The sequence below is a fragment of the Ascaphus truei genome, chromosome 14 (genome assembly GCF_040206685.1).
Source record: "Ascaphus truei isolate aAscTru1 chromosome 14, aAscTru1.hap1, whole genome shotgun sequence".
Classification (NCBI taxonomy): Eukaryota; Metazoa; Chordata; class Amphibia; order Anura; family Ascaphidae; genus Ascaphus; species Ascaphus truei.
Window position 1 is genome coordinate 9,289,829 of NC_134496.1, and position 17,512 is coordinate 9,307,340.

The window sequence follows — 17,512 nt, forward strand, 5'->3', positions numbered from 1 at the left end:
GGATATCAGATCTTATTTATTTCTTGGGCTCCGCTCTGCTCCTCAGCCGAGCCCATCAATCAGAGGTGATGGAAGCGCTGATCAAAGCTGACCTGACTGCTACACTGCTACACGCACCTCTCCCCTTTGTGTGTGTGTTTGATATATAGGGAAGCTACCAGCCTGATTCTCACACAAGGCTGCTCTCCCACAATGCATGCACGTACCATCCTTTTTGTTTACGGTGGCGCACTATAGAAAAGAGTTTCCTTTTGTTTGACCCCCTCACCTGTAGGGGGGAACATCCCTTCTCTAGCCGCTACAGTTTCTTCATTCACCCCTATCTCCCCCACTCAACTCTGTTCATCCGCACCATCAGTGTGTCTATAATTCTGAGTTTCCAGCTTGTGTCAGTCAGGTGAGCTGGTCTTCCATGTAGAGGCAATGACCCCCCTCTGCTCCCCTGTGGACTCTCCTCTTCTGCTGCTAAATAGGAACTCACAAGGTGACCGGGACAATAGCAGTCTCAGTGTCCCCATTCCATGCAGGTTACAAAAGGTCACACAGGTGACAAGAGGTGCGGGGGGGGGGAAGGAGTTTCACGGTAACCCGATCATTAAATACTTAAAGCCTTCAATTAGTGTTTTATCAGTAAGCCTGTGTTCCTTGGACAAAGCTCCCTTTGGATACAGTAAAATCACAGATTGTCCTAATTGCCTTCTTCTATTCATCCCAAATCTATTCCTATTCAAATCTGTGTCTAAATGTTGATTTAACTGGATTCTTTGCAGGTTGAGCTACTTTTGAAATGACTCCTATACATAAATAAGCTTCTGAGACAACATACATGAACCTATTCTAGAGTAGACTTCCTAAACTTCTCATCAATGTAAAGTTTAATTTTTTTTATCTCCTGCAAATAACCGTGACCATTGCAGCTATAAAAATAAAATGATATTCCGTGAAATGTTAATGTTAAGAAATGTATCTATATTTTTCATTATAAAGCATATTATTACTATTGCATGTATATTATTAATGTACAAATAAGGCATTAGAACATCGTCAAAATATAATTCAATAATTGTATCTAATGGTTACACAGTAACAAAATATATCCTTTTTCCCTTGGAGAGCTTACAGTCTATGTACAAGCCGATACTAATCACTATTCCAGAAAGTCTTTTTTGTGTGCGCACTGTATCCATTTAGATGAATAATTATCATTGCAGGTAAAATTTTATATTCGTGCATTCTAACGTAATGTTTTGGTGCCAGAGAGCCCCTTTGGCAATGTAAAGGTTAATACCTTTCAGAAGATCTGTGGGGTAATTATTGCTCATAGCCACAGGCTTCCTTGTAAGGGCACGAGTGTCCCTAACTCACGGCTCCTCTGATCCGCACGGTTTTACTTGCCCTTCAATGCAGTTACATGGTATTTCGGAGCGTAACGTGATGCCTTTCCTTCTAACCTGCAGGCGGAGTAAGTACAGCAAAGCAAAGCAGGAAGCTGATGAGGAGAAGCATTTAAACCAAGGTAAAAAGAGAAACAAGTGGGGAATTTAAAGCTTCAGACCAAGCAATATTATACATGTGTGTTTTTTTTTTAATAAATCAGTTCTGTACTATGAGAAAATACTTTTTTCAACATTTTTGTTGTTGTTTTAAAACAACTCTTAAATTAAATTTTGTATGTATTGTAATGTAACAAGCATTTTTTTTCTATAGCAACCTTTTACAAAGTCACGTCCTCTTCCTCTTCTGAAACAGGCTCTGGCACACCCCTTTTTGAGCCCTGCCCTCTCTCTAGCAGTGCACCAATTATATCTAGTGCCTGTCTGATCACCTGAGCTTCCCCACAGAACTTTGCATCTTTGGTCCTCTTCTGCTGCACTGACATCCATTTAGTGAACCCCAGAGCCAAATCTTCACAGATCGATCAGCAACTTGGCTAATTACTTATCATTGTGTGGATTGTATTGATGCGCATATTAAAGGGAAAAAATATATATTTAAAAAAACGGCAGCTTGGACGGCTGCATTAAAGGGCAGTCAGTCCCGTCTAGAACAAAGTGGCATGTTTAATGGGTAACATTAATGCGCAGAAGTATTCTTACATTACTTTCCAACTTTGAAGTTTTTACATGGGGTGCCACATGCTTTAGAGCGCTCTTACCATCGTTAAACTCTTTTGGCGATCGGAAGGTTTGCCAATCCTTTAATGTACGAGTTCGTTGGGCAGAGTCATGATAAAGCCATCATGTTTCCAGAGCTACAAACATAAACGGCTGATGAGCTTTATTCTCACGTTACAAATACCTAACATGTATTTAGGGTCACTGAATCGTTCTTAGCAAGCCAACTACACAGAGACGTTGTATTCATTGAGTTTGACCCGGGACGTGGGACTGCCCATTAAAAGCTGGTTAGTTGGGAGTCTTGCGTTGCGATGAAGCCGTGCTGTGTATTCCTCCTAAAGGTGTGCTGTTTTTGTGTCCCTCCTCTACCAGGTGTAAAGACGTATGTGGACCCATTCACTTATGAGGACCCCAACCAGGCAGTCCGTGAATTTGCAAAGGAAATCGATGCTTCTTGCATCAAGATAGAAAAAGTCATTGGCGTAGGTGAGGAGATTTGTCACCAGCAGCTGATGTGAAATGGGCACAGTGCTGTGCTAGGTGCCTACATTGCAGTGTGCAGCGATCGGGGCCTTTTCAGTCTTTACAATGGTGATAATCTCTTCGGTTTGCACACAGGCGAGTTCGGCGAAGTGTGCAGTGGGCGGCTCAAGGTTCCTGGGAAGCGAGAGATTTATGTGGCAATCAAGACCCTGAAAGCTGGTTACACAGATAAGCAGAGGAGGGACTTCTTGAGCGAGGCTAGCATCATGGGGCAGTTTGACCACCCCAACATCATCCACCTGGAAGGAGTTGTCACCAAATGTAAGTAGCATCATTCTCAGACTTGGCCCACTGCTTGTAGGTCGACCCTCTACTTCACCTCTATGCACTTCTCCGAGTTAGGAGCTCTCCATGAAGGTGGAGTAGGGAATGGATGCTGTAGAATATTGGGATACAGAGTATTATAAACTCATGGAATCTCATTCAAAGCATTCCCCCACATTTTTGTTTCCCATTCACAAAGGCGACATGCCATGGCTACCACGCTCCAAATCTGTCGTAAAATCATTCAAGAAGTACCCATCATGAACAGGTCATGTGATATCAATTTCACATGCCAGGGGAGTGTTACTATGGCTTTCCAGAAAGGATTTGTTGATCTGGCAATAATGCACTCACTTTGTCCCTGCAGATTCCATAGGTGATTATAGGGTAGGACCCCTTCTGTGTCATACAGTGTGGACTTGAACCTCCAGCATTTTATTCTCGGCAAGTTCTAGTTGTAATCTCGATACAAAATATCTCTGTGAAATGACAGTTGCAGCACTGCCTGAAACGGTGTGGAGCAAGCCATCGATCTTGATGGCAGCTAGTAATGGGATTCATGGGCCTCGTGCTTACCCTTTCCCAAGGCAAAGGGTGCTGCAGGTCTCCGGGACAAGTGCATACGGCAGCCTTTCTGGGATATGCGGGGACATCTTGCAGAGCTGTGCTAGACTGAGCTAATTGTTGGAGAATAGGCAGGAAGCAGATGGCCACAACACTTTTTTTTTTTGGACACGAGAAGGAAAACATGTTCTGTAGTGTAACCTCCTTTGGCACATGTTACTGCAACCCAGAGCTTGCTAGTGGCAATTGACGGCACATCTTCTGATGGGAGCAGGCTTCATTAAAACTCATTTGCAGTCATCTGCTGTGTGATTCCACAAGCTTCTGCCACACAGTTCTCAAAAGCTAGAAAGCTTCCCGTGCACGGCATTCTTCTTTCCTTTGTTCATTTTCATTACAGCAACCACATTATAGAAGCCAGGACTCTGCAGCTCTCTCTATCAGCTAATGGGTTATTCTGATTACTGCTCCATCTGCCTAAATATTTTTAGTGCGTCTGAGCTTCGGTCCTAGCTGTTTGGCTGCTAACTCAATGTGGCTAAATCACAGGTCCTTTGCTAATTGTAGTATTGTCCATGTTGCCGTGTGGACTGCCTTGAAGCACCAGCGACAAACACCCACAATGAACTGGCCATCGGATTCACATTTCACATAATGGTCAGAGGAACATGAAATAACCAGTCTCAGTGGAATCATTTGCATGGTACTATTCACTCTCTCCAGCAAGTGACGGGATGTGGATGTTCATTGAAATACTCACCTGCTGCCTAACTGTTGCGTCCCATACATGATCTGCCATTGATGGTTTGTGCGTCTCTCCTCCTGCTTTGAATTATAGGTAAGCCAGTCATGATCATCACAGAATATATGGAGAATGGATCCCTGGACGCATTCCTGCGGGTGAGCTGCTGCTGCTGCACACGGCTCCTTGCAAATGTAACTTTGAAAAGAACTTCATGTGGACAGTTACACAGCTGGACTTGGGGCTGTTGCTGTTACTCTGTATATAGTCTAATGAGGCTGCATACCCCATATAACTGCGCTTACTTAAGCGTTACACAAAACAGACAATTTTACGGCATTCTCCAGTAAAGGCAATTATGTTTTATGGCCAGAAATTCACGTGTGTTGCAGCTTGCCTAAACTCTCCTAAATTGACCTAGCTAGTTCAAAAGACCTTCAAAATGTAAGCCACTGGTGCCGAAACCGGCGGGATGTTATTACCGCTGTGCATCAGTCACTTGTTTAAGGTGCATTATGCCAAGTTTGACTGTACTTTTTGCTATCATTTACACAAATATATGGAGTCATTCTTCACTATTAATAACAGTAAATATTGTTATATCCTATTGACGGAGCATGCAGTTTCGTACACACACTTTATAAGCATTGCGCATGAATGGCTAGATGGGTGTAGAGCAGGGGTGGCCAACTCCAGTCATCAAGGACCACCAACAGATCTAGTTTTCAGGATATCCCTGCTTCAGCACAGGTGGCTCAATCCGTGGCTCAGTCTGAGACTGAGCCACGGATTGAGCCACCTGTGCTGAAGCTGGGACTGATTGAGCCACCTGAGCTGAGGCATGGATATCCTGAAAGCCTGACCTGTTGGTAGCTTTTGAGGACTGGAGTTGGCCGCCCCTGTTGTAGAGTCTTGTGTCTGTGCCTCGGTGAGGCCACATGTTTAAACCGCTGCAAATCGCTGCGGACATTGTCTCCGGGGCATATGCGCCTGTGTCAGTAACGCGGTTATTTCTCCCTTCAGAAGAACGATGGCAGGTTCACCGTGATCCAGCTGGTAGGAATGCTGCGCGGCATCGGGTCTGGGATGAAGTATCTCTCCGACATGAGCTATGTCCACCGGGATCTGGCCGCTCGCAACATCCTGGTCAACAGCAACTTGGTCTGCAAAGTGTCCGACTTTGGCATGTCCCGAGTGCTAGAAGATGATCCAGAGGCTGCTTACACCACCAGGGTAAGGGGGGGAGTCTTAGTCATCCAGATAGGAAAACAAAGTAAGACAACGGCTGCATTCACTTACCTTGTACCGTTGCTACATTGCGACGTGCACAGAACGACTATAACCCACCGAAATGAAAACCAGTCCTTCCCGAGGTCCGTGACTTGGGCCTTAATGTTGCGCCCAGAAAGTGGGCGACCTGCAGCTAACAGGAGCCAATCGGCAATCTTTTCCTTGACGGCCGCTTAATTACATTTATTCCAGACATGCGTGCCGTCTTTCTCCAATACCAAATGGTTTTGTGGCCCTGGGTACTTGCAGTTCAGATAATAGAAGCCGCCCGATAGGCACTGCTGCTGTACTTCGAGTTGCCGATTTATAAAGCGGGTGCAAACAGATCTCTGTATAATTACTGCCAAGGCATCTGGCCTCATGTTAGAATATGCATTGCCTTGTTTTCATGCTGCATTCCATAGTCTGAAGGATTTGGAGTTCACATAAACAGCTCCAGGTTGAACAGAAAGTACTGGAGAAAGGAGGGGGGGGGGGTTATGTTATGGGAAGGGAACACACTTTGTGCATAACACAACAATTAAGTGTATCAGTGGCAGGATCTCAGCCAAGTGAATCGAGCAGAGATAGGCATCAAGGAGTTCCTTTACAAATCTAACCACGCACTGAGGCTTGCTACGGAAGCCAAGCCCTTGTTGGCTTTTCCATTAATTGAAGACATACCTGCATGTATCTTGTTACCCAAGATATGTAACACCTTCGCTGCTGTAGCAGCCACTAAAGCATTGCTTTATTGTACAATTATTGAGACCAGTTTCCACCTGATAATGGAGTTTGAAAACACTGTTGAAAGTGAACGCATCGTTTATTTATATTGTGTATTCAAATTAAATTTGTGAAGACCGAGAAATTGCCATCATGCCTCATCAGCCCTATCTGTCACCCGGCCTTTAGTATAACAGACACGATGAGTAATAGGTAGATTCACTTTGTCACCCTACAATAAGAGGTATACGCTCAGAAGATAACAGGACTCTTCTGTCTGCATCAGTCTATCCTTTTGAGGCCATGGGATAGTGATACTGTGAACTTGTGATGGAACATAGGTCTTTCCTGTTCCATTTAGGGTGATGGGAGGAGTATAGATTGTCTACCCCATAGCAATATGTACTTCTTGTCTAAGGCCTGGGACATAGCAGGCGAGGCAGTGAGCGCGCTCTGGGGGCGGGGCGAAGGCGTGTCAGGAGGCAGAGCGGGAGGTGGGGCTAGTCCCTCGCTCCCATTGGATGTGAGCGGTCACGTGACCGCTCCTCCGCTTCCCCGAGCGGGAAATTTGAAACTTGCCTGTCTCTGCAAAGCTTCTGAGCCTCTGCACGCATCCGCACGCATGCGGAAGGGGATACTATAGCCGCGCTGATGACAGATGCAGGGGGATAGTGCACCTGCTCAGCGCGGCTCAGCCGGCTCAGCGAGGCTGAACCTACTATGTCCCAGGCCTAACACTGAGCCTGGCTCACTGCACCATGGCCAAACAAAACAGATATCACAACGAGACCTGCACATGTAATAACTGTGCTTTAATCTGTCTGCATGGCCTATTCACACCTGAGGACCTCTTTAGGGATGCTTTGTTTTCATGATCTGGCATTATGAACACATATGTTATATACCCTGAGGGCCTCACAAGTGGACCAGCCACCGGTAGAGCTGGGTGGTCCTTAGCCTCCTAATTAGCTGCTTGGGACTGGAGTTTGGTTGCTACCCGGAAATAAACTCATCCAGTGACCGATGAGCTCGCAGAACATTGCCCTTGATTCAATAAAAAGTCAAATGCAGCATTTATTAAAGGAATTCCGTGACCTTTCTCCCTTTCCTATATTTATCGGCCTGTGCTTTTCCTAGGGAGGCAAGATCCCCATCCGGTGGACTGCTCCAGAAGCCATTGCCTACCGGAAATTCACCTCGGCTAGTGACGTGTGGAGCTACGGCATTGTCATGTGGGAAGTCATGTCTTACGGAGAGAGGCCTTACTGGGACATGTCCAATCAAGATGTGAGTATCTGTATAGTCATTGGATTTAGACCTTCACAACGCTGATCATTAAGATAAATTCCATAGTGAATTTTCACATTGGATTGTTTTCACATTCAGGCATCACTATAAAGTTACAAATATTAGGTTATGTATTGGGGTATTCGAGTGGAGTTTGTTGTTTTTTTTGTCCATGAGGAAGCAGCCTTAAATATCCTATAACTAGGGCTGGTGATGTCCCTGCAGGAATCCTTACTCTGTAACCAGAATGACATCATTGCACAAGACCTGAGCTATAAGGGACACATTTGCAGATTTATATTCAATGACTCCAGGCTAATAGTAATTTTGATTGAAACCACTGAATTTTGCAATGCTCCATTGACATCTTCAATGTCTGATTTGTAAAGCATTGTGTGTCTGGGGTAATTATATCTTGAGCCAATTGAATGGCTGTCCCTGGGGGGCATTAAAAAAAGGATTCACTAAATGGCCCTTCTTAAATTATTCATATATTTTTTTTTTTTAACTGTACCATCTGGACAGCTTCATAAGGGATCACGCGCAGACCGTTGTCTGTAGATGACCCAGTGAAATCTAGGAAGCCGGAATAAGAACAGGGGGAAAAAATCCAGATTGTAATTTGGCAATGGTGAATCTGTAACAATTTCCCATTGTACAAATTCCAAGGGGGATCCCTGTGCCAGACCCTTCTATATCTTCCATTGTTTAGGGGTTTCTTTTTCATTTTCTCCCATCGAGGAGTGCAGTTTTCCTGATGTGCACATATGATCCAACTTTACCGCGCTCTCCCATGTCAAGAGGAAGTCATCAAGTCTTCCCAAGCGAGCAGAGTAGAACCAGGTGCATCTGGAAACATGATCAGCTCATGCCAGCCAAAGATAGCTAGGACAACATGAGAGAGCCAGCTGGGGCCTGTATCCCATGGAACATGAGAGGCCAAGTAGCAAAATGCTAAGCAATATCAGCTTTATCACAAGATACCTAGGAAATAGTGACATCTTTTATTGGGGAGATATTCAGGTACTTCAGACACGTAGCATCTCATCTGGAGTACTGGCAGGTACTACTGGGAGACATTACTAAAGATACTTTAGCGGACCATTAACATCCACTCTACTAGAGCTGAGTGGTTATCTTGTAATATAGAGCAGAGGGGCTGGACTACAGTCCTCAAGCACCCCTCCCCCCCACCCCCAACAGGCCAGGTTCTGAGGGTATCCCTGCTGCACGGCACAGGTGCTCAAAGATTGAACCACCTGTGACTGATTGCGTCACCTTTGCTGAAGCAGGATGTCCTGAAAACTTGCCGGGGGTTGAGCTTTGTGAACTTTGCAGAAGCATGTCTGTACTTTTCCTGTTCCTAGCGTTACCTCTATGTAGTAATATGGCAACTATGATCCTCAAAGTACTATGTAAATAAATGCAATCCTTCATTTTTTTCAATTTTTTTTAAAGGTCATCAAAGCCATAGAAGAGGGGTACCGCCTGCCACCTCCCATGGACTGCCCCATTGCCCTGCATCAGCTCATGTTGGACTGCTGGCAGAAGGAACGCAGTGACCGGCCCAAATTTGGCCAGATTGTCAGCATGCTGGACAAGCTCATCCGGAACCCAACAAGCTTGAAAAGGACGGGAGGGGAGGGCTCACGGTCAGTAGAGCTGTCTTAATATTGTAATGTTGGATAGAATAAATAAGGGGTTTCCACTAAGCTTGTTACAGAGGTACACCAGCTTCAACGTGAATTCATGTATCCTGCTTCTTAAGCAGCTCATCTTGCATAAATGATATATATATATATATATATCTTCGTATACAGTGCAACATAGATGGATGACGAGAGTTGCAGGCTGCAGTGCTGCATACTGATTTACAAAGATGTACCAATAGAAAGGCCGTGATATTTCACTCAGCTGGTCCCTTTTTGGAGTATTTTGTACCAAGCAAATGACTGACAATAGGTTACAAGTCCCAGTGGGTTTCCATCATCACACGGGCACATCTGCATCAATTTGTTAAATTATTCAAGTAGGAGAGAACTGTAACAGCAACTGTTTAATCCCCCCTCGTCATGACCCCGAATCAAAGTCTCTGATCGTTTTACATTTGTAACCGCACTGTACAGCCTTTTAAGTATCACTGTTTATAGATATTGATTGGATACTTTAGAAAGCAGGAGGTTTCCCTCGGGCTCTCATTGCAAAGGAGGCTCTGTAGTGTTCGGCTCAGATTGAAAAACGATCGCATCTATTGGCAACTGTGACACGGCTCTGTTACCATATTAAGTGCCTGATGGGAATGAAGAAAAAACGTTAGAAAATCTGGGAGTTTTGTGAATGGCATTTGAAGGGAAACGAGATATACCAATCACAGAGCATGGTTTCAAAAAAAGACTTGCAGAAGCCTGCTGCTCCGTCCCCCAGCATGGGCAGGGCTAGTCATTCTATCTGCAGGCACCCGTCATACTTTGTTGCACAAGGTTCAGTGGCGAGAAAAAGTCTGAACGCCTTAGGATTTTCACATATTTCAAACCGAAGATGTTATTAGATCTTAATCTAAGTCCCAATAATAGATGAAGATAACCTGATCAAATGGCACAAACACACATCATTTATTTATCCACAAATGATTCAACATTCAATATCGCACGTGAAAAAGTCTGTGACCGTTAGATTCAGCACATGGTGGCTCCCCCTTGAGCAGCAGTGACTTCAACAAAGCGCGTCCTGTTACTGCTGGTCAGTCTCTCCAATCGGTTTTGAGGAATTTTGGCCCATTTCTCCTTACAGAACTGCTTCAACACAGTGACATTTAAGGGCTTCAGACAGCTCGCTTCAGGTCCGGCCACAACGTATTGATGGGTTTAGATCCGGACTTTGACTAGGCCATTCTAAAATACGGAGTTTCTTTGTATGCAGCGATTTGTTTATAGATCCGCTTACATGTTTAGGATCAATGTCTTGTTTCATGACCCACGTTCGTTTCAGCTTCAGCTCAGGGACAGATGGTCTGACATTCTCCTCTAAAATCTTCTGATACAATGCAGAATTCATGGTCGTGCCAGTAATGGCGAGCCGTCCAGGTCCTGAGGCAGCAAAGCAGCCCCAAACCATCACACTCCCACCACCATGCTGCTGGTTAGGAGGGGCTTCTTCTATTCAAACACAGTGTTTGGTATGCGCCAAACATAACGTTTCTCATTGAGGCCAAAAAGTTCTACCTATGACTCGTCTGTCCAGAGAACCTTGTTCCAGAAGTCTTGTGGATCATCTATGTGAACTTCAGACAGGCAGAAATGTTCTTTTTAGAGAGCAGTGGTTTCCTCCTGGCTATCCTTCCATGAACACCGTTCTTGTTCAGTCTTTTTCTGATCGTTGAGTCATGAACACTCACATTAGCCAAGGCAAGAGTGACCTGCAGATCCTTGGATGTTACTCTGGGGTTCTTTGTGACTTCCTGGATGATTTTTCGGTTTGTTCTTGGAGAGATTTTGGCAGGACGACTGCTCCTGGGTAGAGCGTGACAGTGGTCTTGAACTTTCTCCATTTTAAGACTGTCTGGCAGGGGTTGGTGGAGCCCCAAATCCTTAGAAATGGGTTTGTAACCCTTTCCATACTGATAAGCATCAATAACTACTTTTCTGAGGTCCTCACAGATTTCTTTTGATAGTGGCATGACATATTTCCACAAACCTTGTATGGTGAAGATCAAACTCATAAGGTTTCTGATCTTTATATAAAGTGGGGCCTCCCAAACTCACCCCTGAAGATCTACCTAATTATTTAAACACCTGATTCTCATTAGCCCCTTTAATTTAGTTGATAAAACCAGGGTTTCACTTACTTTTTCACATACCCTAACTCTTAATTACTCATTGTTTGTCTAATTCATACATCATTTTTTTTCTCAAAACTCATGGAATTGGTTAATTTAACCCCTTTTGGATATTTAAGAAAAGGCTAGTTTTGGTTCATGGTTATCATGGAAAAACTAAAGAATTTCCGCAATTATTATTGGGGTTCACAGCCTTTTTTGCCACTGTATATCATGCCCCTACAGCGCTGAAGGAGACACAGGGGTCCCACTGAAACAATTCAAGCTGTGGGTTTTGCAAATCATATTTGTCCCTTTGTAAAGAAAAAGTAGGGTACAAAACAACTTCTCCATTGTCCTTTCCATGACATGCGTGAAAACCGCTTTATCCCTAAGAGAAAGGAACTCATAGAAAAATCAACTACAGGATATGTTACTAATCACTGCAGTGAATCTGCTAAAGCAATTACTCCAAAGGTCTAGAGCATCGGGAGATGAGGAAAATTACATTCCTCCAACCAAACATCAAAGAACCCCTTCTTCCAGCCAATTCCATCTTATGCGCTGTTCAGGAACATGTTGATTAAAGAGGGGATTATCTCCCCAGCAGGCTGGGGCTTTGTTTGTCTGTTCTCAGAACGCTTGCCGAGGGTCTGCTTGATTGGGATGTTTCATTGGATATGTCACCAGAGTGCAGTTTAGCTTTTGGATGAAGGGCTTATTGCACTACAACAAAACGTATAGATGTCTACAACACAGTTCAGCACCACGAAGCACCTTCTATTTGGGATACCTCCCCGCGGTAGAATGTAGATGTTAACACCACCTCCCTGCTGGTCAGAACACTTCATTATAAACCAGGTGCCGGATCCTATTAACCCCTTCAGTGCTAAACACTGCTTCAATTAATGGTGGTACAATGTTCTGTAGGTACTCCCCTAGCCTCCTCTTAATAAATTAGCAACCAACTGTGTCCTGCAACACAAACTATAAATGAGTTCTAGCACAGACAAAACGCTGCAACATCCCCATGTCCCAGTTTTGCTGTACAGTCACACAACTAGCTGTCCAGAAATAGGTGTGTGGAATATTGCGGATATTTGCCGGACCTTGCCTAACCTCCGCGTTAATCTCTCTCTTTTTGCTTCTGATTCTGGCAGAACAAACACTGCTCTGCTGGACCCCAGCTCGCCTGAATGGTCCCAGGTGGTTTCTGTGGCGGATTGGCTGCAAGCCATCAAGATGGAAAGATACAAAGATAACTTCACAGCGGCCGGATACACCAGCCTGGAAGCAGTCGTGCATGTGAATCAAGAGTAAGTAAATGCAATGTTCCAAGTGAAGGTGATGTTACGGGGGAGATAACAATTGGTGGTTTGCCCAGTTTTAATGCTGATGGGCATTGCTCGCTCAAATTGCAACAGTTTAATTCAGTACAAATGTGGCTTTTGCTCAACAATGTTTTTAGCTTTACCAGCTCACTTCTAGAAGTCTCCGAACACAGCACTGACATCATTACTAATCATTCATTACTTGGATAGACCTAGGGCTGCCCAAGATCACATTATCATGGACACTCGCATAACGCAGTTGGGTTAAGCTCCTATTTCTCTTCTCTCCTTGCACAGTGACCTAACCAGGATTGGCATCACATCCCCTGCACACCAGAACAAGATCCTGAGCAGTGTCCAGGGAATGCGGACCCAGATGCAACAGATGCAAGGCAGGATGGTTCCTGTCTGAAATTGCAGGACATCGGGGGGGAGTTACACACTCAGAACTCTTGCAAATTAGTTTACCTCATCCATGCACTTTAATTGAAGAAACTGCACTTTTTTTACATCATCCTCACCCTATTGGATAAAGACTCTGCTAACTACCACGGGGTGAGGTGGAACCCATTAAACACAAAACAATTAGTCATTTGTGCCACACCCTGACAAAGTCATGGCAAGATAAGGATATACATTAAAAAAAAACAGCGGACACGAATATTTTGGTATTCTGGAGAACGCGCTAGATGCAGCTGATCTACAAGACTTGACCCATTTCCCCATGATTATTTTACCTACGACATGTGCTTCTACTTTATGGAAAGAGGATAAACATTACTTCATCAGTGTGGTGAAGGGAAATACCTTGTGATCTGTTGCTGAAGACACTTCATGGGGGATGGGGGGAGGGGGAGAATGGGAGCCACTGGAGGAGGGAGCATCCTGTGTGTTATTGGCAGACTGTCCTCCTGTGGTTATCTGCGGACGCTGATCTTACATTGGGACAGTCTCTGAACACCTGGGATTAAATGGAATCATATGTACAACGCTACTCTTTCTTATAAGCAGCAGCTGTAAAGAAGGATAGAAAGGTAAGTTGTGCTTAATCCATATATATCATTATTTGTCTACTGCCTGCACTAGCGAAAGCAACATTTTCCTAGAAAAAGTGAACTTTTTTGCTTTTGTGTGGTGCCCTGTAATAACCGCCCTGCCACGGTAATAACCGCCCTGCCACGGTAATAACCGCCCTGCCACGGTAATAACCGCCCTGCCACGGTAATAACCGCCCTGCCACTGTAATAACCGCCCTGCCACGGTAATAACCGCCCTGCCACGGTAATAACCGCCCTGCCACGGTAATAACCGCCCTGCCACGGTAATAACCGCCCTGCCACGGTAATAACCGCCCTGCCACTGTAATAACCGCCCTGCCACTGTAATAACCGCCCTGCCACGGTAATAACCGCCCTGCCACGGTAATAACCGCCCTGCCACGGTAATAACCGCCCTGCCACGATAATAACCGCCCTGCCACGGTAATAACCGCCCTGCCACGGTAATAACCGCCCTGCCACTGTAATAACCGCCCTGCCACGGTAATAACCGCCCTGCCACTGTAATAACCGCCCTGCCACGGTAATAACCGCCCTGCCACTGTAATAACCGCCCTGCCACGGTAATAACCGCCCTGCCACAGTAATAACCGCCCTGCCACGGTAATAACCGCCCTGCCACGGTAATAACCGCCCTGCCACTGTAATAACCGCCCTGCCACTGTAATAACCGCCCTGCCACGGTAATAACCGCCCTGCCACGGTAATAACCGCCCTGCCACGGTAATAACCGCCCTGCCACAGTAATAACCAGAGGGGGAGTCCTTAATACAGTAGGGGGGTTGGAGGGAAATAGTCATCAGGAGAATCTTGATGGCTCCAATAATAGCAGTGGGATTCCATTCTTTATGTAGATGAAAATGTAATTGTTTAGAATTATTTAAAGCAAATAAAAATATAACTTGTGAGCTCATTCACATGTCTCAGACAGGTCTGCAACCCTGCCTTTCCTCATTATCTTTTAGCATACAATGTTTCCACTGTAGCTAGGGATTCTGGGAAATTACATGAAATGAGCACACACTGTCACCTTTTGCTTCGAATCCATTTTAACATGGACCCCTATAAGCTTATGCCTGCCATATTACACAGCTTTTCAGCACAGCCTGGGTTAAAGAAGTGCAGAGACAGTAACCTACTCACAGACAGCAGTTTCAACCTCTTGGGTCTCATCAGTGTGAGGCTGGTTATACTGGCTCTGCAACATGAATCTGATATAGTTTCAACCACACATTAAATATGTTATGGAGGGTAAAAGAAAGTGACAAATGCTTTAAATAATCTCCGCATTACTTTGTCATGCTTTAATTGAGTGGTTTTCGAAACACAAAACTCTGCTTTATTGGATACAAATCAGAAGTTCTGACTTATTTCCTTTTTTTTGCAGGGAATTACGTTCTACTTCCTCTGGTGATCCATGGCAAACCCACAGGGGGGGAAAAGGGCAACAGAACGGAAGTAAAAACGTTCCTACAAACATCACAGAAATGGGTCAGTGGAATTACCACCTCGGCAAAACAACTATCGCTTCTCCAACCAGGAAAAAGGGGGAAAAACCACCCCACGGGTCTTCCTCGCTTGAAGTTCATTCCATGCAGTGGCAACGCCCCCCGCTTGATGCCCCGGCATTATGACATTGGAAGACAACTGGTGCCATGTTGGCTGCAACAACCTTGGACCAGGATAATGTCAGCGGCCTTCAGTAAGCCCCAATGGTGGAGACCATCAGGGAGTCCTCCTCCCACTGAGTAAATGGAAGGGAACAGTGGCTCTTCAGATCCAAATCGCTTTCTTTTGTTCCACTGCCAAGTCACAAAACAAACAAACGTTCGAACAGTGCATTGTAAGAGAGAGGTGAAACCCTAAGGAGGTAACTGTTGCCTGGAACAGAACTAGATGCCAAAACTAACCTTAATAAAGGGGCCCGGCGTGCGCCCGCCCCAGGGACTCGTTTGCGTTATGGTGCATCCATTAGATTGCCACGGTTGCTGCACTACCGTCAACGTCTGCTCCTCATCTGTCTGGAATGGGCCCCGTTTATGAGATTATGAGAGACTTTGCTTTCAAGATAAAGATATGCAATTTATCAGTTATCACAGTTACAACCAGACAGAGCTGCCAACTAAGTTTTTTTTTATACATATATATTATATTATATATAACCAAGACAGATGTCTTCGTGCTTAACCCTCTGGATTAACTCCACTTCTGAGCCATACAGACTGGAAACAGTGAAGGCGTAGGGTTAGTCTCAGGTATTCCTTATGTCAGGGGTTCACCACTCTGGGCCTCAAAGACCCCCAACAGGTCAGGTTTGAAGGATATCCCTGCTTACGCACAGGTGACTGAGCCACCTGTGCTGAAGCAGGGATATCCTTCAAACCTGACCTTTTGGGGTGTTGGAGGGTCTTGAGGACTGGAGTTGATAACCCCTGCCTTTATGTGATTTCTAAGAGGAGGGTCACCAGAGCCTAACACTGCTCCTATAAAGCCATGAGCTCCATGTGACATCCGTAACGCTCATGAAACCAACGATGACAAGGTAGCTGCCTGCCATCTGGAAGTGTGGTGGAAATAAATGGTATCATGAATATGACAAAAGGCAGATTGGGGTTTTCTTCTATTCTGTGACCCAGACGTAGAGGGAACACCTCAACACGTGAACGCAGCCGTGCTATTTACCCCAAGAACATGGATATAAATTGCAAGCACGTTCAACTAACCCTTGGTATTCACGAACATGCACATAGTGACCTGCAATATGTTCAACTATCATATGGACAGACAAAGCATTACCTTTCTGTTAAGCCCCTTCACATCCCTTAAGGCGGTCCTGCGTGCCGCATTAAGTAGTACACATGCTGCAGACTTTGTGCACAATAATCAGTATTTGTGTGTTACTGCCACGGAAAAAAAAATACATTGCAAATGGTGTATCCATAACCATACCTGGAGTCCTACAGGAGCCTCTCGCCCCTGCGCTGCTGGCCCCTCTGGCAGTGAAGGGGTTAACACATTGGCTGTTAGCAGCATTCTCACTTCTTAACGTTTGTCCGTAACCCACTGAGCCGTAACCAGAGAAAGTTACTAAAACAAAAAGGGACATTTTATATTTTTGTTTGTGCCACTGCAAATAAGGGATATTAATTTAGCTCACACTAGAAATAAAGTTCTAACAGAGCATTTTTCTTGGTTCATGTGTTGGTTAGATCTTTTATTTTGGTTTAATTTGTAACTTTTTTTTTTTCCGGCGGGGAAGGGTAACTGGTTCCTCTTCCCTGGAATTTTAGGTACGCATAACTTATCTTGTTTATTTATGGTCTTTTTATACCTAGTTTGTAAAATTGTAAAATGGCAAACTTCATGCAAAAGTTTGCGTTCTGGAGAAAAAAATAAAGTAGTTGCTGAAAAAGATTTAAAAAAAACCTGAGCACTGTGTGATGTCTTCAGTCTGGAACATTCGTCCATGTGTGTTACGTTGGTACAGGGGTCGCCAACTCAACCTGACCTGTTGGTAGCTCTCAAGGGCTTTTCAGGATATCCCGGCTTCAGTACAAGTGGCTCAATCGGTCCCAGGTTCAGCACATATGGCTCAATCGGTCCCAGGTTCAGCACAGGTGGCTCAATCGGTCCCAGCTTCAGCACAGGTGGCTTGAGGACAGGAGTTGGCTACCCCTGCGTTAGTAGCTACCATCCTGGGAATTGTTCTACCCCTCTGCTACGTAAGAGGTTAACATTTATTTAGCCCTCATGTGCAGGTTCACCTGGCACCACAAGGTAAAGATATGGATAAACAT

The 17,512-nt window shown here is 44.9% G+C and overlaps 1 protein-coding gene across 2 annotated transcripts in view; it reads left to right on the forward strand.

Annotated features, from left to right (window-relative positions):
- Window positions 1-17,108, forward strand: part of EPHA4 (EPH receptor A4) — a 70,186-nt gene extending 53,078 nt beyond the window's left edge. The window contains exons 9-18 of one of the 2 annotated variants that reach the window (XM_075569686.1): window positions 1,458-1,516; window positions 2,490-2,603; window positions 2,736-2,921; window positions 4,327-4,388; window positions 5,254-5,463; window positions 7,363-7,512; window positions 8,971-9,164; window positions 12,487-12,642; window positions 12,955-13,691; window positions 15,103-17,108. In XM_075569686.1, coding sequence (XP_075425801.1) covers window positions 1,458-1,516; window positions 2,490-2,603; window positions 2,736-2,921; window positions 4,327-4,388; window positions 5,254-5,463; window positions 7,363-7,512; window positions 8,971-9,164; window positions 12,487-12,642; window positions 12,955-13,069 — 1,246 coding nt within the window. In that variant the 3' untranslated portion in view covers window positions 13,070-13,691; window positions 15,103-17,108. Of the gene's footprint in view, window positions 1-1,457; window positions 1,517-2,489; window positions 2,604-2,735; window positions 2,922-4,326; window positions 4,389-5,253; window positions 5,464-7,362; window positions 7,513-8,970; window positions 9,165-12,486; window positions 12,647-12,954; window positions 13,692-15,102 lie in introns of those variants that run through there. The other variant, XM_075569688.1, reaches the window with a different exon arrangement.
- The last annotated feature ends 404 nt before the right edge of the window (window positions 17,109-17,512 follow it).